General features: G+C 45.2%; 1 protein-coding gene across 2 annotated transcripts in view; it reads left to right on the plus strand.

Moving 5' to 3' along the window:
* The window catches only part of ADAMTS5 (ADAM metallopeptidase with thrombospondin type 1 motif 5), a 115,586-nt gene that overhangs the window by 11,630 nt on the left and 77,049 nt on the right, over positions 1 to 26,907 (plus strand). For both annotated transcript variants that reach the window (XM_066599086.1, XM_066599085.1), the window contains one exon: positions 17,909 to 18,041. In XM_066599086.1, coding sequence (XP_066455183.1) covers positions 17,909 to 18,041 — 133 coding nt within the window. The remainder of the gene's footprint in view (positions 1 to 17,908; positions 18,042 to 26,907) is intronic.

Consider the following 26,907-nt stretch of genomic DNA (forward strand, 5'->3'; position numbering starts at 1 on the left):
CAACCCTCTAGTTTCAGGACAAGATTCTGTCCCGGGACTGAAGGGGGTGTATTACCAGCTGTACTCTGCCGATGCCCCATTAGTCCACTGGTTCGGGATCCTATTTTCAGCTGTCCAAGATAGTCCCTGCAATTTTATAGCTACCTAATGCACACTGTGCACTGCTCTCTGATTGGCCAGTGCTGATCACATGAACAGTGATGACCAATGCACTGTGGGAATTATGTAGTCTGAATATTGCATCATCCATCTTGGACAGCTGAAAATGGGACCCAGAACCAGTGGATCAGAGGGGCATCAGCAAAGAAGATCAAGAGCAGGTAAAATACTGGCCCCTCTGGTTCTCGGACAGAAGTTTGTTCCAAAACCAGAGGATTGCTTCAAACAGCAGCACTGTGACCAGGAAAACCTGACCAGCATATATGATGTGTTTCGGGGACGGAGCCTCTTCTTCAGAACTGCTGGATGATGCGTAACCTCCCTCATTTAGGTCTGCATAGTTGTGCCCATTGTAAAAAAGAAAAGCTGTAAGGACCATGGGCACAACTATACCAACCTAAACTCGGAAAGTCTTGTACCATCCAGCCGCCAAGTCTCGCCCCCCCCCAAAAAAAAAAACAGTCCCTCAACAAAGTTGCATAACTTTTTAAAACTTGACGTTGTGCGACCAATGTCACGGTGCAGCCCTATACTTTTGGATATTAGGTCTCAGGTCACCATGCAACCCCATTGACAATCATTACATGTGATACCCCAGTGCGGCATTACAGTCGTCATATCGCACGACTAAAGTGTGACTATAGCTCCAGTCTTAGAGGTCATCAATGACAATGTGTCTTTAGAATAAGCTGATTACTACCGTATCGGAGATGGTGAATGGCCGGGTGCTGCTGCTCAACTGCTTCCCCATCCCCTTCAGTCAGCTCCGGGCTGGTTCAGCTTTCACTAACCAGAGTCATTTGGGATAGATTTCTTATAGGGCTTCACTTCCTAACAGTGCTGTCTTTTATATGGGAAGGGGATCAGGCAGGCGGTAGGTGTTCAGCAGAAAGTCGAAGAACGTAAACACTCTAGAGACAGCCAATGTGTCTGTGAGGTCCATGAAGGTCCAACGAGCATTGCCCCATCCTTCCCGATGGCCAGTGTAAACCCCAGCAGGGCTCTTTTAATCTCTTCCAAAAAGGATGGTTACAAGTGTGAACAAGCAGCGAGATATCCAGTTAACATGAGCCCACTCCACCCAGTTTTGCTCTTGTCATGTAGCCAACTGCCCTCTATGACTGCCAATGAATGAATCTCTCGAATACTTTTCAGCACTATCGTTCAAGTAGGGCAAATTGGCACCAAGTTAAGAGGAAGTACGCTTGGAAAAGGTGCAAATATGCTTGGCCGCACTAAAGCTGTGCTGTTCACTATCTCTTATTGCCTAGTACTCAGATAAAAAGGGGGCTTTCGGGTTGAAAACCTCTTTACGAACTGCAATGAACGAAACAGGGTGCAGATTGTATGGCATTCATTGACAAAATTAGGTAGTTTTTCCTTAAGGCTTCTTTCACACTGCCAAGAAAATCGTGCAAGATTTATGCATTTGAGACGTGCAAATCTCATGCGAATATGATCGCCATTGTCTTGATGTCCAACTTCTTTGCGCCTATTATTTTCAATGGAACAGTAAAACACATTGCGCGATATGCATGCGAGAGCAATGCAAGGTTTGCTATTAAAACCAATGGGAAACGCTTGCCGATCCTTTTAGTCGCACCGGAGAATCGCCATATTAACTCAAGTGATTGGAGGTGTTTTTTCTCAAAAAATGCCTTGCATCGCCATGAAAACGCAGACCGGCAAGTGCGATATTGGATTGAGAAGCTCAGCCTAAGATCGCACTCGCCCCTATGTAGGCAGCCTGAACACAAGGTTTCTTACGTACATGGGCTTATCTTTCCATGCCGGTCAAGTCTTAACAGTTGAGGAACCTCTTCGAAAAGAATGAAAAAGAAAATGGAGGAGATTGTTCAGAACTTGTTGTATCGCGCCTATTTAGAAGGACGTCATCAGACTGTAAAATGACTGTAATTGCCCACAAAGTATTTGTCTCCAACAAGAGGTCTTTGTCCGGCGGTTACCAAAGAGGAAGTCACCTCACATGGTGGCCCAAACCTAATCCTACAACTAAATAGTCTCCAGTGACCCAAACAAATCCGTCTATTGGAAGATTCTTCAAATGTGACAATATCGTCCTTTTCCAATGCCTTACACTTCCCCCGTTCTTTTCTTGTTAGATGTTGCATGCCAGCCGGAGAGTTTATAAATTCATTTCCACATCAGAGGTTTGGAAAAAATGTCCCTGGAATGCCTTGTGGAAACCACTCGTCCAGATGGCATGGCATAACTTCCAGAGCTGGAGCGGCTTCTTAGCGGGTACTTTTTGCTTTTTCGACACTTGTGCATTCTTTCTACAATATATACAAGCTGCTCCATCCTGTCGAAGGTGAAACTTTACGACCCAAGTGAAATTCATTGTTCTATTTATAAGTTACCGTGAGACTGCAGATGTCCCGTCCCGGTGGTGTTAATCTGATTAAAAAACTCTGACTTGGCATTGTAGAGTTCGGTCCGTTAGCTAATTTCCACAAGTCACTTGAAGGGGTTGTGCCAATGTGTTGGGGCCCTAGTATCTGGCTCGGGGTTTCCCCAGTGATCTAGGATGGTTTTGGTAGCAGGGAGGTTCTGCGGATAGGGTCCAGGAGCCAACATGTATGCTTTCAATAGAAAACAGATAAACCATTTGTCCTGATCCGGAGAGACTCATGACTACGTAGGGGTTGGCTATTACAGAGGATCGTATTGCATTAAAAGTCAAGTACCCATTCATTGGGTTTCTCAAAATCCTTACTCGCAACTGGGGTTTCAAACTTAGTTCTCTTCTCCCGTGTATCATTTTTTTCAAAAGTCCTAACCCAGTCATCAATCATGTAGACTCTGGCAGATTTGTATCACATCAATGTTGTCAGGGAGAAGGGGAATGAGGAGGCAAAAGTCTATCCAATTCTTGTATCCAGCTCAGCCTTTATCCAAAAGAAAGATCTGTCCTGCAGAGGAGCTCGTGCCCGTAGGGCTGAGGGTGCCTTTACACCAGCGAGAAAATCGCGCTTCGAGATGCACAAATATGAACCCCCCATTCTTTTGAATGGGTTCATTCGCATTAGCGATGTTTTCCTGTATGGCACCGCGATGCGATGCAGGAAACAACTCGCAGCATGTCCTATCTTTCTGTGAGATCGCCCATTGTTTTTAACAGGGCCGGCGGCTGCAGCACCGTCCCCATTGAAAGCAGTTGAACTCCACGATCCTCTGCCACGGCTGTGAGAGCCGCGGTGGGATTCCATTCATCCCCGCAGTGATGCAAGGCTGTTTTCACATAAAAATGCCTCACATCTACAGGGCTTTCACATGGTGGCAAGTGCCATATCGGTCTGTGAATCATAGCCCGATATCGCCCTCGCCCGTGTGAAGGAGCCCTAATCCTGCACTGCAGTTTCTCTAACTTCAGGGAGTATTCCTTGCTCCTCACTCCACGGCATGGCTGCACAGGCCAAGATTGAGTTTCTCCAGCCCCTCACTCCACGGCATGGCTGCACAGACCAAGGGGAGCATCCCCAGCCACTCACTCCACGGCATGGCTGCACAGACCAAGGGGAGTATCTCCAGCTCCTCACTCCACGGCATGGCTGCACAGACCAAGGGGAGTATCCCTAGCCCCTCACTCCACGGCATGGCTGCACAGACCCAGGGGAGTATCCCCAGCTCCTCACTCCACAGCATGGTTGCAATATTGCTTCATTCAAAGTTGTGTTGGACACATCCACCACAAGTTAGCGCATTATCACTTCTCCACATGCATCTACCAAGCCCGTTTCTGCACACGAGGCTCCTTCTTCCCCCATTTTCTACATGCTCCTATTCTAAGACATCGTGTTTGTGGGACCTTTAGACATTGTCTCCCGGCAAGTGGTTTGCAGAAGATGAAACTCTAATTGGAAGTGTTAAACTCCGATTGTAAAGTATACAAGGCAGTGTTTGTTTTCATGATCTGGATACACAATAGGTAGGCCTCGTAAACTCCAGAACGCTAACTCAAAACATATGCTAAAACGGTTCTTCCATCGTGCCGTAACCCCAGGAGAAGCCGGCTTCCTAAATATGTTTGGAACAATGAAGCAAGGGCTTTGGAATTTGCAGTAACGATGTCTGCAGTATTGTAATATCGAAGGTCCTTTTGGAAAAATGATATTTGTGCCGGCTCGCCTGAGTTAACCTTTTAGTTCAGATCAACAATGAATACAAATCTAGAACGCTGAAGGGTAAGAAATGAGAAATCTCGCTGGAGGTTGAGATCGCTCTTCCCTTCAGAATGATCTCAGCAGTTTTTTTTTTTTCTCATTAAAGCAACGGCGATGGTTTAGCGGTCCAACTTTAGCCAATGTGTTTTGCATGTGTAAAGTTGGTTGCTAGGCAAGTAGACGCCAAACTACCATCTCGGTGTTTTCATGGGCTGTGACTGCTGCCTTTGCTAAGTTCGAATGGCCAGATGTCGTCTTCTAATGGCATGTTTACCCGCCGTGAAGCAAATGCGTGAGGTATACTTTCCATTTCTGTTTACTGGTTAGGTCGCTTTTGAACTTGGTGTCTACGGGCTAAAGAAATAATATTTGCATTTCATCTGTCAGTGAAATCCATCTCACGAGTGGCTGGTAGCTGTGAAGGTATGCATTAGCCGAACGCAGGAAAATCTAGCGCTGGCATGCAAGTCGAGCTTTGGAATGTGTCATAAACATTACCCCGCGTGACTTTGTACAGGCACCTATGTTACTACCAGGTACAGAGTGTAGGGTGCTTTATTAAAGGGGGTTTCCCAGACCCTCAACAAATTTAATAAGCACCAACTAATGTTGCAAATAATTAACCCCTTAGTGACCACAATACACCTTTTTTTACTGACCTCACTAATTAGCTTTAACACCTGCACATACGTCTTTTTAAGGCGATGGCTTGGCGGACTGACAGCCAGATTCTTCCAGTAGTGGAGAAACAGCAGTATTTTTGCCTATTAGCATGGGCCTGTGGATTGTCCTAATAGACTGCTGGCAGAATTACTATATATTGCAATACTGAATACCATATACTGCAATACTGAAGTATTGCAGTATATGGTATAAGCAATCAAATGACCGCAAGTTCAAGTCCCCTATGGGGACTAAAAAAAAAAGTGAAAAATAACGAATTTATTATGAGTCTAATAGGCATAAAATATAAAGAGAAACCCTTTTTGTATTCATAAAAAAAAAATCCCAAAAGTATTTGGCATTGTCACACAGGAAGACGTCTGACTTATCAAAGTAACACATTAATTATCCCACATGGTGCTCCATGCCAAAACTGCGTGATGCAGTGTGGGAAAATATCGCTCATGTATATGACACCATTTAAAAGAAGGTTTGTGCTTCTCGCAAAGGAGAAATCTCACACGATTTTCACGACCGTGTGAAACTGGCCTAAAGGGGTTCATTGCTTTGGTCAGTCTCCCCCTGTTAGAAGAGACACTTGACAAGAAGCTATTGACAACACGTCTCCCAGTTAAGAGAACCAGTAATCTGTGGGGAAATCTTAGTAAGTGTTCAACATCCCTGCAGCTCCTCCACAGGGCAAATGAAGTATTACACACTGCCTATACCCATCAATGTGTTGTCTGTGTAATGCAGGACAGGCAGGTCCTCCACAGTGAAACACTCTGTGCTCTTAACAACAGACAAGGATCCTGAAGAAGGGACCTCCATTTATTAACTCCGAATCCCCTAATAGGGTACATGAAAATAGATTTTCTAAACTGGGCACCCCCTTTAGGGTCCTTTGTGTTTAAATAAAAAGTAAAATTACATTCATTAATGCAAATTTAAAGAATATTATGCACTGCAATGTAATAAGTTGAAAGATGTATGACAAGTATCATTAACAGTTTTCCAGCTTTTGCTTGTACTTTTCAGCACCTAATCTATGGCTGATTAGTAGTGGTGTATTTATATATGCCAGATAGCTGTTGTAGAGCCAAGTGATTTGAGTGACATACACCCTGGTCAGTCATCATGGGCTACAGTGCAGGCCTTAGGTTAGGTGGTACCCTGCGCAAATCTTTTTTTTTTGCCCTCCTCCCTCCATAAGAAAAAAAAATTATATTGCACTGATAGGCAGTCTGCCTGTATTCTGTTTGTGCAGAAAGCTGCAAGATAGCAGCATACATACAGCAGAATGACCATCCATAAATAAATACAGCACTAGAACCAAGCTCTGTCTATAAATACAGCACCAGAACCAAGCTCCTAACATAATTACAGCATCTGAACCAAGTTCATAACATAACTAAGTAGTGGAACTAAGTGATTGTGTTGCGAGGACACAAATGGCCAGACAGTGGCGCCTTGGACCATCCGAGAGGAGAAGATAGAGTCAAGAAGAGGATGATTCATGTGGCTTCACAAAATGCTGCGGCACAGATGAAAATCTTCTGGCCAGGTGGCCCTAACGGGAGTAATCCCCATCAGCCCGCTTTGCCTGGTGCTTTCCAGTCATGAGCTCGATGTGAACTCCAATCAATTGTGACTTAATAGTTGCTGGTGACAACCTTGGGATGACCGGAGTTGTAAACACCAGGGGAGAAGTACAGTGGTGCCATGGGTTAAGATTTTAATTCGTTCCGTGACGGAGCTCTTAACCCAAAACACTCGTAAGTCAAATCAATTTTCCCCATTGAAATAAATGGAAAAGCCATTAATCCGTTCCGGATCGCGAAGCTCTTCCACGGATTTCAATGGGGATGGCATTGCCCCATTGAAATCAATAGGACGCCAACACTCCCACAGTGATTTTTGGAAAAGGGCTTTAAATATAAGCCATTCTCTGAAAATCATCCCTAGCTGTAGTAAAAAAATAAAATATATACTCCCCTGTCTGCCGGGGCTCAGGTACATCCAGCCGCCGCTTGTTCTCCCTGCACTGCTCTGAAGCTTTTCAGCAGGCAGGGATTAAAAATGCAGGGAGAACAAGCGGCGGCTAGACATGCCTGAGCCCCGGCAGCGGTGGACATATTTTTCACTACAGCTAGGGATGATTTTTCAGGGAAGGGCTTATATTCAAAGCACTTCCCTGAAAATCACTCCAGGGTTTGCTGGCAGGCCATTGCTTTCAATGGGGCCACCGGCAGTATCGGCCCCATTGAGAACAAGGCTCATAACCCAAGTTATTGCTCTTAAATCAGAGCAAAAATTTGGGAGAGAGCCTGCTCTCAAGTCAAAAAGCTTGTAAGCTGAGGCCCTCGTAACCCAAGATATGACTGTGCAAGTCTGACTTCCACTTCTCCCCTGGTGTTCACAACCCTGATCATCTCCACTCAAGGTCTTCACCACCATTATTAGGTCCATCCATACCTTTGCTACTCCAAGAGTGATGTTTCTCTCAGCATGACTGATGAAGGGGTTCATCCCAAGATGCGACTCTCTTGCTGGCTTTTACTTTACTATTTCCTCTTGGCTTTTCTTGGAGAGTTGCGCCATGACAGCAGCTTTTTGTTTTCCTCATATCACAATAAAGGGGCGATTGTAGTGATTCACATCGGCATGTCCATATGGGCGCCGGTGTGTGATACAGCAGCGCATCCCATTCACTCAGTACTCCTGCCCGGGTGATTCTTAGGAGAGTTCCACTTCAATGATAGCAAAGCTTTCTATCTTATCTACTAAAATCAGAAAGCTTGACAAATTGCCAGAAATGTGTTGGCGTTTTAACTTCTAAAATCTGTGCAAGGAATTTAGCATCAAAAGTAATATTGCACCCGAGGAAATCAATGAAAGCGACATTATTCTGCCGCTGCGGGAACAATGACATGTTAGAGCTCTGATCTGGAAATCAATATTAATTTGAACTGCACATTTCAGGACATCTATATATTTTGAAGCAGAGGACTAAAATGCCGGAGTAATAACACAACGTTTGTCATGTCCACCAAATTATGATGAATACATAAGGTACATACCTGCAACCGGTATTCATGATGGTCATCATGGGAGAGAAGCATGTACGTTCTGCTGGATCGAGTGCATTGCGGTACTTGAGTGTTCTCTGTTGCCCTGGCTCTTGCATTTCACTTGTTGCCCCCCTGTGGCAAAAAGAGAGGGAACCCATAGCAAAAGATCAAGGGCCTGGTGGGTGTTTCACCCCTTCCACGACCCTTCGGAAATTCATTACCCCCTTACTTGGGCAGAGGCATAACTATAGGGGATGCGGGGGATGTGGTTACACCCTGGCCCAGGAGCCTCAGGATGCCCATAAGTCCTCTCTTCTCCATGTAGGGAGCCCAGTACTATGAATAAGGCATTATAGTTGGGGGCCCTGTTAGAGGTTTTGCATTGGGGCCCAAGAACTTCAAGTTACGCCTCTGCTTGGTAGGAATGCACTTCGTCTAGAGCGTGGCCCAATCCCTCTCTCTGAGGGTCTCGTAGTAGCCGATTAGTCTTCCCCATTGCTGTACACCCTTGGTTTGTAGACTAAAGGCCACCCATGTAAATCAGGGAGAGGTTATCCAAACCCACCGATTTTGGCGGGACAGGACAACTGTCATGTGTTGGGGCCTGCAGACTCTTTACTGACAGATGTTAGGAAGGAAGGATCAGGCGTGTTGAAAAGCACATGACCGTATGGTCAAACCGAGTATTTATGGATATGGGCGAGTCAGAAGAAATAGCTGCCAGCCGAACGAGCATTCAACGACCGCTATGTGAGGTATATGGGAACCTTCAGCCCCTGAGAGCTAGGCGTTGATTTATTAAGACTGGTGTTTTGCACGCTGTTTTCTACAGGCTGCATAGTCAACAAGCGCTTGAAAAACTATCTTAGGACGAGAAAGGGAGCATCTCTTGACCACAGGGGAAGGGGTGGGGCCACAGACAGGGGAGGAGCTTACTGCCGAACTGTTTGGTCCTGTTAGGCTGAATAATAAGCCTGGTGGGAATGAAGAGTGTGGTGTTAGGCTATGACCCCTGTCCGGCCTAGAGATGTGTTCTCCCATGTAAGGATGGGATTTCACAGGTTGCACAGCTGGCAGCAGTCTTGTTGGATTCTTGAACAACCCCTCTAATTTACGTCCTGCGGTTGGAGGATGCCAGCGTGCGTTTGTGCTTTTCTGGCCATATGAGTTGGCATATATTCCAGCTACAATTCACGCTAGTTTCTTGCATAAATTATAGTAACAGGCGAAGATGGCTGCTCTCCTTACTGCTTAGCTCCACCCAATAAACTTTTGAGGCTGGCATTAAAATAAAAGTAGCAAATTTTTCGGGGGACCACCAGAGAGATGGAGGTTGGTTGCAACCACCCCCTTTATGTCCGTCCAACTAGACAATCTTCATTCTCTGTGCGGTAGCATCTTGTGGAGCTGCATGAATCATTTTTCTCTTGGCTCGGTCTCCTGCCCCCTGATAATCTGAGGTGCTGCTGTCAGCCCATCGGCTACTTTTATGCTATGACCTTGGTTCTACGACTGTATTTATATTATGAGCTTGGTTCTCATATTGTATCTATGCAGTAAACCTGATTCTGGTGCTGTATTTGTGTTATGACCTTGGTTCTGGTACTGTATTTAGTCACTGAGCTGTTCTTGTGTGGGTATGCTGCTTCATTGCAGCTTTTTGCACAAACAGAATACAGACACAATGCCTATCAGTGCAATATATATATATTTTTTTTTTTTCTTCTAATGACTGGTGGAACATTTCCCACAGGGTACCATCTAACCTAAAGTCAGCACTGTAAATGGATTTTCTTACCATAGATATATAGATGTTGTTGGCATAGCTTCTGCTCTAAATGTCAGAGTCTGACCAAAGGGGGGTTGGGGGGGGTGATGGGGGGACGGGGAAATTAAAGAGATTGGCATCCATAGCTATAGGCCCAAGAGATACATTTACTTAGTATAATTGTATACAAGCGCTTGGTAAAGTACTCCACTATAGAAGAGTATATAAAATGAGGGTGTCGGGAAAAAAAATGTCCCCCCGTTCTTGGCTGACACGCTATCTGTTTCCCTCCTGATTCGCTGGCTGGGATTTAAATAGCTCGTCTTGTAATAGATCTGTTGCCATGTTCGCTCATAATTTTATCATCAAGTTACCATGACATTTTCTGAGGTTATGCTGACTGTAAAATCCATCGTGGAAGGTAAATCTACGTATTATATAATCCGCTCGTATTAATACCTCCTTATATAAGAAGGGTAATAAAAGACAACCCGAGACGGCGACTGTTTGTCTCATTAATGTCCTCCTAACCTGGCGAGCCGCGCCGGAAGGATTTACATTCTCCTTATCTGTTATTACAATGAATGAATACATTTCGGCTATTCTTGGCCTCAGTATACCTCATTATTTACTCGCTGTCCCTTGTTTTGTCGAGATCCACAATTCAGCAATTTGCAGCCTCCTCGGAGATGTTCATGGTCGTCTTGACCTTCAGCAGAGCCTCCTGTAATAATGACTTTAATGCATTGTCTTCTCTTTCCAGTCTGGAAAACTCTTCATTTGTAAGCCAACCGCGGGCTCACCGGTGGGTCGGTAGGAGCTGGACGGGCAGCTTCAGCTAAGTCTAGCTTGTTCATGGCCTCTGCATAGGCACTGCACGGTGTGAAAACAGGTCATAGGGGTTGGGTGGCATTGGGCAGCAGTACCAGCTTTAGATTAGATGGCATCATGTGTTGATTTCTTTTTTTTTTTTTTTTTAGCGCCACCTCATAAGAAAAAAAGATATATATTGTACTAATAGGCAATCTGCCTGTATTCTCTTTATGCAGAAAGCAGCAAAATAGCAGCCTGCCCATGCCAGGACAGCTCAGTGAATAAATACAGCACCGGAACCAAGCCCATAACATAAATACAGCACCAGAAACAAGATTAGTACATACATAACCAGAACCAAGCTCTTAGCATGAAAAGATAGCTCATAACAAACATTGCACCAGAACCAAACTCGTAACATGATTACAGCGCAAACCAACCTCAGTACATAGATACAATACCAGCACCAAGCTCATCACATAAATACAGGACAAGCTCAGTACATAAATGCAGCACCAGAACCAACCTCAGTACATAGATACAATACCAGCACCAAACTCATCACATAAATACAAGACAAGCTCAGTACATAAATGCGACACCAGAACCAACCTCAGTACATTTAGTATAAGCGCAAAGCTCAGTACATAAATGCAGCACCAGAACCAACCTCAGTACATAGATACAATACCAGCACCAAACTCCTCACATAAATACAAGACAAGCTCAGTACATAAATGCGACACCAGAACCAACCTCAGTACATTTAGTATAAGCGCAAAGCTCAGTACATAAATGCAGCACCAGAACCAACCTCAGTACATAGATACAATACCAGCACCAAACTCCTCACATAAATACAAGACAAGCTCAGTACATAAATGCGACACTATAACCAACCTCAGTACATTTAGTATAAGCGCAAAGCTCAGTACATAAATGCGGCACCAGAACCAACCTCAGTACATAGATACAATACCAGCACCAAACTCATCACATAAATACAGGACAAGCTCAGTACATAAATGCGACACCAGAACCAACCTCAGTACATTTAGTATAAGCGCAAAGCTCAGTACATAAATGCGGCACCAGAACCAACCTCAGTACATAGATACAATACCAGCACCAAACTCATCACATAAATACAGGACAAGCTCAGTACATAAATGCGACACCAGAACCAACCTCAGTACATTTAGTATAAGCGCAAAGCTCAGTACATAAATGCGGCTCAAGAACCAAGTTTATAACATAAATACAGCACCAGAACCAAGCTCAGTGCGTAGATATAATACCAGAAACAAACTTATAACATAACTATTGCACCGAAACTGAACTCATAACATGAATACAGCATGTACCAACTTTAGTACATGGATACAATACCAGAACTAAGATAATATTATACAGTATCAGAACTAAGCAAGTGTGGGGGCGCTGGTGGGCTGACAGCAGTGCCTCAGAAGGGGAGAGGAGACAGGGCTCAGAGGAGAGTGATTCACAAGATCATCTGGCTGGGCAGACCTCAAGGTGAATGATTGGCCTAAGCTTATAACCGCCTGGTATCCTCCCTACGGGTGGCTGGAGCCTGTAAGACAATGCGGGTCGCACATAGCTAAGGTAGGCCACAGACAGTCGGGAATAGGACTTTTAGAGCTGCATGCTGATGCTTTAACTCAAACTTTATAGGCAATTTGGCAACAATGGTATCAGACTATGATTAGCGGTAAGCGGTTCCCCGCCAGTCTTTGCTGCCAGATCAGTCTGTACATGGACATGTGACTGGCTGCAGCGTTGACCCAATACAGTCAGTAATTGGCTGCAGCAGTCAGATGTGTTTTGGTTCACCTATGCTTTAAAGAGAATCAGTCATGTCCTTATGTCGCGGGCCGGCTACATAGCCCCGCCACTCCAACAATGTCTTCCTTTTGCTTATACTCAGCCTGTTCCCCCGCTCCTGGTGCTGTGAATGTGTCAAGTGGGCAGTCATTACCATAAGTGGTGAAGACCACCTTGATACATTCACTGTGCCAGGAGCTGAATCTAAGACCAGCTCGTATGGAAGAATGGGGATAACCATATGCAAGCTTGAGAATTACCCCATTCATACAGAAGCACCCAGGACCCCCTAATTATTGTGATTGGTGAGGGTCTCAACAGTCAGACCACCACCAATCAGACACTTATCGCCCATCCTATACGGGAATACTCCGGAGCACCTTTCTCGTAATGAGTGAGGGTCTCAGCCATCAGATCCCTCCGATCAGACACTTCCTCCCTATTTGGTGAATAAATGATAAGTTATTTTGGTGGAAAAGCCCCTTTAACCCTTTGCAATCCAATTTCGGATTCAGGGTGTCCTTAGGGGCTTTCTCTTTCTGCTATTATAGAATGGAGCCACCTGCTGGCTAGTCCAGTACTGCGGTATGGGACATGCTGGAGAGGACCCCGACAACAGAGTGTCCAGTAATCTACAGTAAGAATACCCTGTCGGACGTCTTTCGACATCGGAGCTGTACAGCCTTCAATCAGAATGTCTTCAGACGTCAGACAGTGGATTGGAAAGGGTTAAAGGCGTCAACGAACCTCTTGGACGTTACCGTAAAACCCTGCGCTCCGAACACTTGGAAATCGCTCCACTTATGTATGACGAAAAACAACCTATTTCCCCCGTCTTTGGGTGCTTTTCATTGCTGTTTTATAGATCCTTCTGGGGAAGTGACTTATCTCGGAGAAACATTAAAGCTCTTAATAATAACGTTTAGCTCGGCGCGCGCCGACGCCGCGGACGCAGAATCTTTATAGGAACAATTAGTCCCTGACCAAACAGCGTAAAATCAAATTTTCGCAGTCACAAGCATAAGGAAGAAGCCGGTCTCACATATTACAGTCGAGCGGCTCCGATACCGAAGGCTTTTGTAATTACATGAGAGGTCTCCTTATCAGCCGGCCGCAGGATTCCTCAAGTTCTTGAGACGATAAAGCAAAAATAATAAGAGCGTGCGGCGTCTCGTAAATGACTTAATCCGCGGGATCCGGGGTTCTTCATACACGTATGGTAATCCCGTCACCTGTGATGAGGCGGATACCGACTCATGTTTGATCATTTCCCTTCAGCCGCGCCGGGTCCTACCGGCAGATGGCTGATGGACAAGTTACAACATCACGGTCGATTATAAGACGAGACTTTGAAGACGATCCGCATTCTTATGTGTAAACGTTCTGCGCCAACAGACAAGGAGGGAGGGATAGAGCAATAGTCCAGCAAACCCAGGGGCATAAGTAGGGTCACCAAAAATTACCAGCCAATATAAAAGGGGGTGTGGCTTAGGAGGGTAGTTGGGGTGTGGATTATCATAATGTATGTTTTTACCTCTGTTACTTCAGTGGTCCCAGTAGTAATATTTCCCCACCCCTCCCCATTAATGATCCCAGTAGTAGTAGTAGGGCCTCCATAAGTGACCCCAGAAGCAGAGGTGTAACTTGAAGCTCCTGGGCCCCAATGCAAAACCTGTAACAGGGCCCCAAACTATAATGCTTTATTCATAGTACTGGGCTCTCTATATGGAGAAGAGAGGCCTTAAGGGCCCCCTAAGGCTCCTGGGCCCAGGTGCAACCACATCCCCTGCATCCTCTATAGTTACGCCCCTGCCCAGAAGTATTCTTGCCCCCTCTATGCACCCTCTCTTCCCCTGAACCTCCAGTCAACTGTTATAGGTCACTCTGAAGTCAATTTTGGGATAACCCATTTAAAGGGTCACTCTGGTGAGAACATATGTCCGCCCCTCCCCCCTCACTTGATTGTCTGTCACACTCTGTAGGTCTTCTCTGTGTATTGCAGCCACTTCCATGCAGTGCAGCCCCATCTTGTACTTATCAGGCACTATTTTAATAGTGATATGTTTTACTTTCCACTTCACATCTATCTCATGATGCATCAGAATTTGATGGAGGCTGTATCATTTCTCCCTGCTGTGGGGACAGTTTAATCGTTACCTTTTATATTCACCTAAATACAGCCCATAAGTTTGCAGTCAGGAGGATGAGCTGTGATCTCCTCTATTATAGCTGTGTGATTATCATCCGTATCTGTTACATGAGTGTATGTGACCTCCTCTGGGTAGTTTCTGTAGTAGATACATGTAACAGCGTCGCAAAGACTGATAATCCGACTAGAAACTGAATCTATAACCCAAAGTAGATCTGAGTTGGTCAGAATTGAGATCACATGACCATCCGAGGACAAAAAGGCTGCGAATTTCAGACAGAAAGGAGTAACTAACCGAGATAACACTTATATATAATGGGGGATAGCTACATCGTGACTGAAGGAAAACCAGTAGAGCCGCCCTTTCATTTGTGCAGATCTGGAATTTGCTAGTGGGATTGTATGAGAGACGGATCGGACTCATTTACCCGTCTCAGGCTGTTTTCACAGTATTTGACCTGTTATTTGGTTCATGTTTTGCAGACCGTGATATGGGGCTCGTGTACATATATGTATGTGCTCACACGGCCGTGTTCTGTGATATGTTCACATGTGGTGGAAATGATGCCGGTTTTCCACAGCAGAAAATTCCACTGCAAAATCTGCAGCATTTTGCCTCAAAATCAGCTGCGTATCCGTATTCGGCAGCCACAGCACTCCCCTCCGCTCCCAATTCTTCGCACTATCAGCGCATCCTTTCATCCGGTACCTGATGGCCTCTAGGGAGCGCCGCTGGTCAGGTGACGACATTTTGGCATCACCTGACCAGCGGCGCTCACTAGAGGCATTGGGTGAAAGGATGCGCTGATAGTGCGATGAATTGGGAGCGGAGGGGAGCGCTGTGGCTGCCGAATACGGATACGCAGCTGATTTTGGGCCCAAATCGTCACCATGGACTCTGATTTGAATGCAGAATTTACTGCAAAGTTCTCCGCTGTGAATATTCCACAGTATTTTCCGCCCGAAGTGAACATATCCTTAGAGATGCCGCGCCTGCGACTTCTCTGTCCGTTTTTTTCCTCTGTATTTGCATTTCTTGGTATTTTCTATTGGACACATTCGGCCACCTATATCCTCAGTAGAAAGTAGAGCTGATAACGGCGAATCCATACCATCCACTAAAATACTGCCGACACGCTTACAATGTCACCCGCAGCACGCCTGTATTATGGATGTGTGATAATACGCTTGTACGGCACCGGCCTCAGGGCATCTTCATACGTCACTGATTTGCTGAGGATTTTGGGGCTGATCACACTTTTATTGGAATTCAAATTGAAGGGGTGCAATCTGCTGCAGATCTGCCCTCAATAGTGCAATCTGCTGCAGATCTGCCCTCAATAGTGCAATCTGCTGCAGATCAGACCCCAGGAGTGCAATCTGCTGCAGATCAGACCCCAGGAGTGCAATCTGCTGCAGATCAGACCCCAAGAGTGCAATCTGCTGCAGATCAGACCCCAAGAGTGCAATCTGCTGCAGATCAGACCCCAATAGTGCAATCTGCTGCAGATCTGCCCCAAATAGTGCAATCTGCTGCAGATCTGCCCCCAATAGTGCAATCTGCTGCAGATCTGCCCCCAATAGTGCAATCTGCTGCAGATCAGACCCCAAGAGTGCAATCTGCTGCAAATCAGACCCTCAAGAGTGCAATCTGCTGCAAATCAGACCCCAAGAGTGCAATTTGCTGCAAATCAGACCCCAAGAGTTCAATCTGCTGCAGATCTGCACCCAATAGTGCAATCTGCTGAAGATCAGACCCCAATAGTGCAATCTGCTGCAGATCTGCCCCCAAGAGTGCAATCTGCTGCAGATCAGACCCCAAGAGTGCAATCTGCTGCAGATCAGACCCCAATAGTGTAATCTGCTGCAGATCTGCGCCCAATAGTGCAATCTGCTGCAGATCAGACCCCAATAGTGCAATCTGCTGCAGATCAGACCCCAGTAGTGCAATCTGCTGCAGATCTGCCCCCAATAGTGCAATCTGCTGCAGATCAGACCACAATAGTGCAATCTGCTGCAGATCTGCCCCCAATAGTGCAATCTTCTGCAGATCTGCCCCCAATAGTGCAACCTGCTGCAGATCTGCCCCCAATAGTGCGGATGTGGAGGAGGATTCTGGTGCAGATTCTTCAGCTGCAGAAAATCAGCTACGTGTGAACGCACTCTTAGGATATGTCCAAACAGCCCGGATGTGCAGCTCAGCGTACGCAGCCAACACAGCGTAAAATTTGTATCAAAAGCTGCACAATTTGTTGGGGATTTTAAACGTTTTTTGACGTAGAATTCGCCCTTTATTGGAAATGGTGGAATCCGCACCCAACATCTGCGGCTACAATTGACAGACGAGCTGCAGATATAACTTCGTGCCGCCCATCCGTTCCTGCAGTGAATTTTTAAAATCTCATTCACTTTACTGCTTTTGCAGATTTTCTATGCGGATTGTGCACACGGAAAATCCCCCGCAAATCCACCTGGTATGGACATACCCTAAGGGCCCAATCAAACGGGCATATGCCAATTTGGACCGTGAAAAAATGCTCGATTTTTCACTGCACATTTTTGGCGTGTATCCATTTTTTTTGCATCTGTATTGCATTCGTACTCACTGCATTTTTCACACATGCAAAAAAAAAAAGTCCCAATTGATGTCACTTTCATGGGTGATATTGGTCCATGATAAACCAAAAAAAGAACATGCTGCGATTTTTTTCATTTTTTTTTTTACGCCCAATATTGGTCCAATCATATCTGAGCACACACATTGAATTCAGTGGATCTCTAGTCAGTCCGCATTCAGCCAGTAAAAAAAACGGACAGACAATCTGCCTGTGTGAATGGGCCCTTATTCTGTATTGTAAAGCACCAGTACGTTGACCCCATGTAAATGATCTTCAATAACGTCCTGACAGATTTGACGTGCGCCAAAGTAAATAGGAAGCATCGTCCCTGCATCACACCTGTAAATACGATGAGCAGCGCGAGCGCCCAGATATGACGAGTATCTCCGGTCTGGTCTATCACACTTGGCTTTTATCACTTGGGTCTGAATAATAAGGAAATGTGAAGATTAGCTGGCAAGGAAGTGCTTGCTGCAGAGACAGGTGATGCCTGTAATCCATCCACTCCAGCCAGACTTGCATCCAGCACCCGCCGCCGCCGCAGGGTTTGTCTGTAAGTGGCTGACAACACGTTGTTACTCACTGTTAAGCATAAGAAAACAAGATTTGCATGACTTATTTTTTTCCTTCTTCTTGGGCAGGATTTATGTGGGCATCATTCATGTGATACCCTGGGAATGGCAGACGTGGGGACCATATGCTCTCCTGAGCGCAGCTGTGCAGTAATTGAAGATGACGGCCTCCATGCAGCTTTCACCGTCGCTCATGAAATTGGTATGTAGTGCTGTTTCTGTTCCGTCGCCAAACCAAACACTCTAAACAGCTGCATTAGTAACCAAACTACCCGTCAATGAATAGCAGGCCCGCACTTACTGCTCCGCCTATTAACGGAGGGATTAACCTGCACACGATGGGGTTATTTACAGGGGTGGGATGGACACAACACGCTTTGCACCATGTAATAGGAATGAATTGTTGTGCAGATCCCATATCCAGAGTATATGTACACGGTAACAATTACACTGAGCGGGCAAATCTCATGGGGTTTACTAACTAATGCAAATCACATGGCTCGCTGAGCCGGATAAGTGCAGGCTGCAATGCGGTAACTTCTCCCGAAGAGACCCGGTTGTGTCTCCTCTTCTTGACCCTCTCCTCCCATGTAGCAATCACAAAGTCTATGAAATAAAGTTTGGATTCTAGGTAGGAATGTCGTATTATGTGATAAATCAGATTAGGTTTGAGATTATAATGGATTTATAGCTGCTCTGATGTTCCCAGGTGGAAAAATCATACACAGGTGGAGCAGAGTTTTTTAGTATAGAAAGAAGGGAGTTGAAAGTCAGGAACGTGAATCCCCCTTCAATGCCGCAAACTTGAAACATACGTACAGGGAGCAACTACAATGCCCTGCATGGGTGTTTTCCAACATGTCTAATAAGGTGCAATGATGTCCATAATGGACTAATACAGGAACAGGATTGCTATCCCTAAAAACATGGGATTGACGGACCCTACCTTATAGCAGGGTGATCGTCCTAATAAGGACGGCCCCACATCACAAACCCAAGAGCCCTAGTCTGTGGGGGGGTGAGCAGGGGGGCGGCATGGGGGGGGGGGAGAGAGAGAGAGAGATCTCTCACTCTCTCCCCTGCTACCCCCCGCTATCACCCGCCGCCCCCCTCTCTAATAACTAGCAGATAGTAAAGCTAACTGAACCAGGCATAGGTACATAAGGGATCTTTCCCATGGGACGGAATATGCTGCATCAGTGTTGCGGAATATGCCCTCCTGCAGAATATTCAGCACCAAATCTGCATGGCTAGCAGGCAACTTTTGATGTAGAATTGAAAGTGGAAGAATCCTACTGGTAATTCCACATCAAAATCATAAGTTAACCGTGAGGATTTGGGTGCAGAATTCATGAATGGCATATGCTACAACGCGGTCGCGGAATATTCAGTCCCATGTGAAAGGTCCCTAATAGGTGGAAGTCCTACGCCTACTATACACTACAAAAAAGACATAATTAAGGCATACCACCGCCATATGGACAGACTGGGGACTGAGGTGTCAGACATCACCCAGATAATGGAGTAGGGGAGCAGACATTCCGAGCAATATCATGTACACACGACAACCATACGGACCAACACATTGGACATCACCGATCTGACAGGATAGGGGAACAGACAGGACTTGCCTTGACTCCGGCATCCAACAACCTATACAGATAATGGGGAACAAACCAAATATGACTCAAATGCGTGTTGAGTGACAAAGGGGGCTCACATTGAACAACTATGCCCGCTTTCATACAGCTGAGAAAATTTGCAAGATTTATGTGTTGCAAGACTCTCAAATCTCGCACGGATATGAACCCCATTCTTTAGAGTAGGGCCAGATACATGAGCACTTTTTCCTGCATTGCATCGTGGTGCAGGAATAAATCGCGGCATGTCCTATCTTTGGGCATTTCCTTGGAATGCATCACCCATTGTTTTGAATGGGGCCAAAAAACACATCTCACAGCATGTGATGTGCAGGTGAGTGCGATGCGAGGTTCACCATTGAAAACAATGGGAAATACTTGCCATTCCTCCAGCAATGCCGAAATCTGTGCCCGAGGATCAAAACTTCACCGAAATCATGGGAGGTGGTTTTTACACATAAAACATCTCACATCCACCAGTACATCGCACGAGCGGGACATTGGGCCGAGTTCCACGGACCGATATCGCACTCGGCCGTGTGGAGGACACCTCTGACATGGAAAACATTTTTGATGTTGTGCAACAAAACTTATTGAGTTTCTGTTTCAGTTGATATCACGTTTCTGTGTTATTAAATGGGAGTTGTGAGGGCTTCACATCAGGAAGACAATTTGTAATAACCCTTTATAGGACAGGGTACAGCAAGAGCGAGCAGTGAAATTGTGATTTCTGTAGCTAAGACTCAGTGCTAGTGACTTACTATTAGCTGTAGGCAGTGTCCGTGCCCCCCCCCCCCCCATTCTCTTCTGCTCTGTATACAATTCAATGTAAATGATGTATAGTAAGGTTGGTTTCAGACAAGTGTATTACAGACGCTTTTTTGCGTCGGTGTCCTGGCACGAATGCGGAGTTTACTGTATCACAGGGATCTACGATGCTCCCAGTCTGGGTGAGTAAACCCCACGGTTGGCTAGGGATGTACGTCTTTTTTATGCATGTCTGAGAACGGCCTGAGGCCCAATGTCCACCGGGGAAGGGGGGGGGGGGGGTTGATTTTGGAATCGTGCCCCATGCGGGAGACCTGCAAATCAAACCCCCCAAAGGGAAGCATGGGTGTCCACAAATTAATTAAAGCATGCAGATTTGTTTTGTGGACCTTTTGCAGCATGCTCCATTTCTGTGCGGTTCCCACACAGACGGCTTCCGCTGAAGTCAATGGAAGCCGTCCGACCCACAGGAAAGCAGGAGATTCTTTATAAAAAATCTGTACTGCACATGTCCGATTGCGAGCCATGAGGACCATCTGCTGTATGGATGTCCTGGCAGAAGAGAGGTTCACGTGGCCCTCACTGCCTGTCTGCATCGGTTTGAAGGGTCCTCGGCCGCTGGCAGGGTGGGATTCCACTGCGGCCTCCCGCACGCGGAATCCTACGCACCAAAGGACATGAGGCCTTAATCTGTAGATCCGCAGAGGCCCCAGCCGCCCCACTAAGCACCACCCACTTTTCTCGCCTTTTTGAAACATGGCAAAAGCAGCACAACAGTGGTGGGGATCGTAATTTACATCTCTTCAATACCAGAAATGTGCATCCAATGCAATGAAACATTTCCTGCAAGGTCAGAAGGTGGAAATCTTGTACACAAAAATCATTCAATTGCAACTAAGGTTACATTTGCACAACAAGGAGGGTCGAAGTATTCTTAGACCTCAGTTGAGTAAGCATCTGTGTGAGCTTCTAACGTTGGAGAGATGTTGAAAATATTGTGTGGTTTTCCACTGTAAGCTGAAGTAATGCTAATGGGCAACATACCGGTATTATGATAGGTTCCACATATCTGATTTGGACTGTGTTACCACATTTAAGGGAAAAAGCTAGTGGTGGTGGCCTCGGCCCACAATGTTTAGACGGCTGAGATTTTCCATATTCATTTCCATTGCTATCAGTAAAGCCTTGACGATGATTCAGTAACCTTGCTCCACATTGTGGTAACCTTTTATGAAATTCCACTACTGTGCAAAACAGAACATCATACAGTTCATAGAGAATATTGAGAGAATTGGGTTAAGAGCTTCTGCACCCTGGTGAGAGCGATATCGGGGTGTGATTGACGCCTGGATATCGCTCTCGCAATCCTTCTTGAAGCCCTGGATACGAAACATTTCTGCAGAGAAACAGCCACCCATCCCAGCAGGGCTGAAGGAATCCCCTGCTGTGGCTGTCACAGCTGCGGCAGGAGATAGGGATCTTCTACCATTGACTTCATTGGGGTGAGCGGCAGCAGCACCATTGAAATTTATGGGTGAGGATCGTGATATTCTGCCACTGCTATAGAAGCTGGAAAACCTCGTTAGAAGCAAAACACCATAAAAGGTCTCATGGAGTCCATGACCTTCCAGGCTAGAGCAGTTTCGGTGACACAAGATGGGCCTACCCAGTATTAGGTAGGTGGCTTCAATGTTATAGTTGGTTGGTGCAAATTGCGCAATACTTCTTAGATTGACCAGTAGTATGCTTAAGGCTTGACTATCTTACTGGTAAACATAAAATATAACTGCAATCAACCCAAAATTCCTCCGTATTGGTAGACAAGGTGAAAGTTATCTGAATTCTTAGTGGGTATCACCAGCTGTAACTTCCCTTCGGGCTTCATAGCATCCAAGGAGTAGCTTTATCTTTTTCTCCTAGACTTGTATAGTCATGTAAATCAAAGCTATATGATAATGTGGTCTTCACCCTCTGAAAAGAATGGGTTTCTCTGATGTTCTTTCCAAGTTGCAAAAATCAGTCATCTCAACTTGGTGAGCAGTGAGAACTTTGACCAACATCCAGGAACAAATTGCTGAAGTCATTGGTGCCAGTTCTAAAATGTCCAAAAGACTAAACAAGTCAGCTCAAGAACAAGAGACCCTAGTGAGAACATTGGTATAGACTTGTATGGTCAAAGATGTATATGGAAAAAATATGCAGTACACGAGCCCAAGGGTGTAGCTGGAAGGGAAGGGGGGTAAATACCTCAAGTACCAAGTGCCAATGAATTTTGATATAGGGCCATGGCAGAAAATAAAACTTTTGCCCCAGGTAAAGGAAACCCGAGCTATGACTCTTTTTGGGCTATTTATGTGTACAAAGCTCATGACTTTTCAAAGTGATCATCGCTTTACAAAAAAAAAGTAAAAAATAGAAAAAAGAAAATATTATTTCGTGTTCTTGGCAGGGAAAAAACAACACAAGGGAAACTGATTTTGAAACTGCCAACTTGAAAACTACTTATAAGTCGTTGCCAAATCAAAATAAAGTTTGCCTTTTGAGTCTCGGTTCACTAGTTCAAACCACTTTAAATAGCAAGAGAATAATGTGTTATGAGGTTGTGTTTTCTCTGATTAATCATTTTTCTCTGAAGCGGCCTGTAGCCAATTAGGGAAATTACGTGTCCTCGATGTCAACATCGGTGGCCGCCATAACGGTGTGTGTAGAGGGTCTACGTGATGACTGTAGAGGGTCTCATGAATATTGCCTTTGGAGTTCATAAAAGCCATTGTGATGCCCCATTTGTGAGTAATCCTCATGGTGGCGTGACGTCATGGTTCCTGGTTTTCTTCTACAGAAGGTCTTGTGCACACAAGTGTATTATGACTCAGGACAACCTCCTGGTTGTAGGAAGCTGTAATAGGTCATTCATAGACTTTGATGGAGCACAACTTTAACTCTTTGACTTCAAACACATACATCTAATCGGACACCGTGTTGCTGAACTATTTTCTTCTAAAGCAATGCATTTTGTTCTAAACATGACACCGCAATTTTTTAGGCAATTTTTTGTCACCGCTAGAAATTGATCCATCAGGATAGAAAAGTGGACATCCGGCCTTCATATTTCTCATTCTTCCCGAATATACTTCTTGTTTTGGCAAAAAAAAAACTCCAAAAAAAGCTGTCAGATGGTATATGGCATCTTACTGTAGAGAGCACCCTATGGCGGCACATGGAATATCTAACACTGTTGTGCGTGTCCTAGGGACTTTGTACCTCTGTCCAGACTCAGTGCATCTCTGCACTTTCTAATTCATCCCTTAGGAACATTGAATATTGAAATCCGTTGAGTGTTAAAGATCACTTTAATGTGAAAACCCTCTAAAACTCCACAAATTTCAGTCTTACAACTGTATTGATAAATGGGCTCTTGTGCTTGTTGAGCAGTTACAGAATTCAGTATATGCAAATAGGGATTGAGATACCTAGCAAGTGGTGTGGGGGCACTAGATGAGATTCCTATAGTCTTGTGGAGAACAATATTGTCGCCCATCCATGGGAGACCGATGTTGGAGATCATTTTTGACATTGGCCAGTTGAAGACCAAGGTTGCCACCTACAGATGTAGTCTACGCCTAAGATGCCACCTATATATGTAGTCTATGTTTGTTTGGCACCCTATGCTGTTTGCGTAGCTCATTGCAGTCCCTTGACTACCAGCGTATGTAAACAATATAGGTGTCCTATGATAATGACATGTTCTCCTTCTCTGGTTGGAGGCCAATATTGTCCCTTCCTAGTTGAAGTCCATTGTTGTCTACCTTCTACTAGTTGGAAGCTAATGTCATCTACCTGTTGGAGCATAGTGAACATAGCAACATATATATAGGGACAAAACAATCACATGATCAGTCAATTAATTACAGCATAACAATACCTGACTGGATAAACATAAATGGCAAGCAACCTGTATGCTGTCACAACTGCTTTCTTGCATATGAGGACTATATGGATCCATGGATCCAATTCAGATTGGTGACCTGCATATTTCCATCCAACTAAGTATAGTATAAGGCTGTGCTATTGATACCCTTCTTCTTCGTCAGTTAGAAACAAATGTTGTCATGCACCATTTAGAAACTAATGACATCCAACTGTCAGAGGAAGTAATGTTGCCATACACCAGTTAGAGACAAGCTTTCTCCTTACCTGATTGGTTTAAGACAATTATTGCCGTCCATTGGTCAGAAACTAATCTTATTATCCATGAGTTGGAGATCTTTGTTGTCATGCCCGATCAACCAATTGGAAACTAATGTTGCTTTCCACCAGTTGGAGACCAATATTGTCCTTCCCTGTTTACAGACCAGTATAATCTTCCACTGGTTGGTGGCCAATGTTGTCAGTCAGCATTTGGAGACAATGTCACCTACCAGTTGAAGATCACTGTTGTCCCTACTATCCATAGACTAATTTGTCACCCATCAGTTGAAGATCAGTGTTGTCCTTCTCTGGTTGGAGACCAATGCTATCAGGATAGTTCCTAGTTATAGGGGTTAGTGATCTATAACCAGTAATACTTGGTATATATTACAAAGTGAGACTGCCAGTTTACCTCTTCCAGCGGCCATGGCACACATCCAGGTCCTCTCTCTAGCAGACGCTGGTTCCTTGCATCTGCATGGTCTATGTCTACTGCCTGAAGGGCATGTGCATACCCCTGTCCATCCTCTTAAAGGGCCAGAGTGTAACAATATTTTGCCCCCCCCCCCCCCCCCCTCCATCATTGGTCTGTGATCTACATATATACCAAGCATCCTCCCCTTGGGAAAGGTGTCTGAGTATCAAGGTCCTTTTGGTATGTCTCCCTGGTTTTCTGACATTTGGCTAGTCCCTGATTTCACTCTTGTCTCCGCTCCTGACCCCGGCTCGTTATTCTGACTACACGTTTGTCTGCTGCCTGCCCTGATCTCTGTCCTGAATTCTGTATTGAACCTGCTCTCTGTGATCTGTGGCCTGTCTGACTACACAACTGTGCACACCCTCGGGTACTGTTCCCAGGCCTTATATATTGTCAGCTGTCACAGTACTGGGTTCACTTCATGAGTAATGGTCTGGGGGTCCTATGCCGAAGCTCACAACCCAACTGGTGGGGTGAAGACCGGGGTACCTCCAGTGTCCTCCTAGGATTTGGCCTTAAGCCAAACCAACTTGTCGTTCATTGGTACTTGAGAATTATTGGTCAGTATGTATTTTTTAGGTTAATTTAGTACTAGTTTTTTTTTTTTTTATTTGAAGGGGTTTTCCAGGTAAAAACTATTAATGACCTATCCTCAACATAGGCCTTAAATAGTTAATCACTGGGGACCGGCCACATGGGAACCTTGGCAAACCCCTGATGGCCCGGCCAGCTGTCATAGCAGTGGGCTGAATATGTGTTATAGAGGATGGGACTGGAAATGGCCGAGTTGGCTCCATTCCCATTGAAATCAAGAGTAGCTAAAGTGACAACTGCACTTCCTGGGCTGACTTTCATGTCGGAAGTGCTGGAAGTGTAATAACCGCTGCAGCTCCAAGCGATTTCAATGGGAGTGAAGCCAACTAGGCCACTTCCAGCCCCGTCTCCTATGACACACATCCAGATTGCTGCTATGACAGCTGGCCAGGTTATCAGATGATCGCCTGGGGTCCAGTGTGGTCTCCAACTATTGCTGATCTAAGACTGAGAAGAGGTTGTCAATAGTTTTTGCTAGGAAAACATCTTTAACAATAGGCTTAGGGATTGGCAGTTAATACGGAAGTGCCTTCACTGAATGTTTTGGGGAGGTTCCCACAATGCAATGCAAAATAAAAACTTTCTGATTAGAATTATAACGTTTTTTTAGAAATTTGTGCATAAAACTAGACACTGAACAGCAATACTATATATACAGTGTGTTGTATGCTCTGAGAGAATGTACGAGAGACACAGGGATATTTCCACACTCATTCCGCAAACATCAATACACAGACACTTTCTGACTTTTTTCTGAACTTCCGCCGTCCTTTCCTTGCCCATCCTTCCTGCTGAGCTTGGGACCAGTGATAGGCAGTGAGTGACATAACCTGCATCAGTGAGACTCTGGCAGCTCTCCAATGGCCGTAGTCCTGAATAGTCGGGGATAATCAGTTACAGCAGGGAAGTCGCTGAATGACCGGGCCAGAGATAACAAATAGAGCAACTACATCCAGCCAGCAGGAAAGCGGAGAAAGTTGTTTTATTTCTATTGTACAGAATGGGTCCAAGGCATTGGCATGTGGAGAGCGGTCCACGGTCCCGCCTGCCAAGACCAAAGACATAACGCAACATGGCTCAGACTATTTGCAACTTAACAGCCAGCACTTATCTGCCTGGCACTGTGAAATCTGCTGAACTTGTATTGTTCTGGACTGGACATAGTTATTACAGGGAGGTAGAAAAGCGGATAATTTAAAAATGCATTGCAGAGTAACACCGTACGGTAACCTCTATGCCAATCTGGAAATAAGTAAATGACAATTTAAATATGGGAAGGTACGCTAATCTACCCAAAGCAATTGGACACCTGAGCAAGAATCACAAGTAGTAGTTAATACATCTGTTAATACTTAATGAGGCTCCATTGGCCCTAATGATATCTGTTACACTCTGTGATA

The sequence above is a fragment of the Eleutherodactylus coqui genome, chromosome 4 (genome assembly GCF_035609145.1).
Source record: "Eleutherodactylus coqui strain aEleCoq1 chromosome 4, aEleCoq1.hap1, whole genome shotgun sequence".
Classification (NCBI taxonomy): domain Eukaryota; kingdom Metazoa; phylum Chordata; class Amphibia; order Anura; family Eleutherodactylidae; genus Eleutherodactylus; species Eleutherodactylus coqui.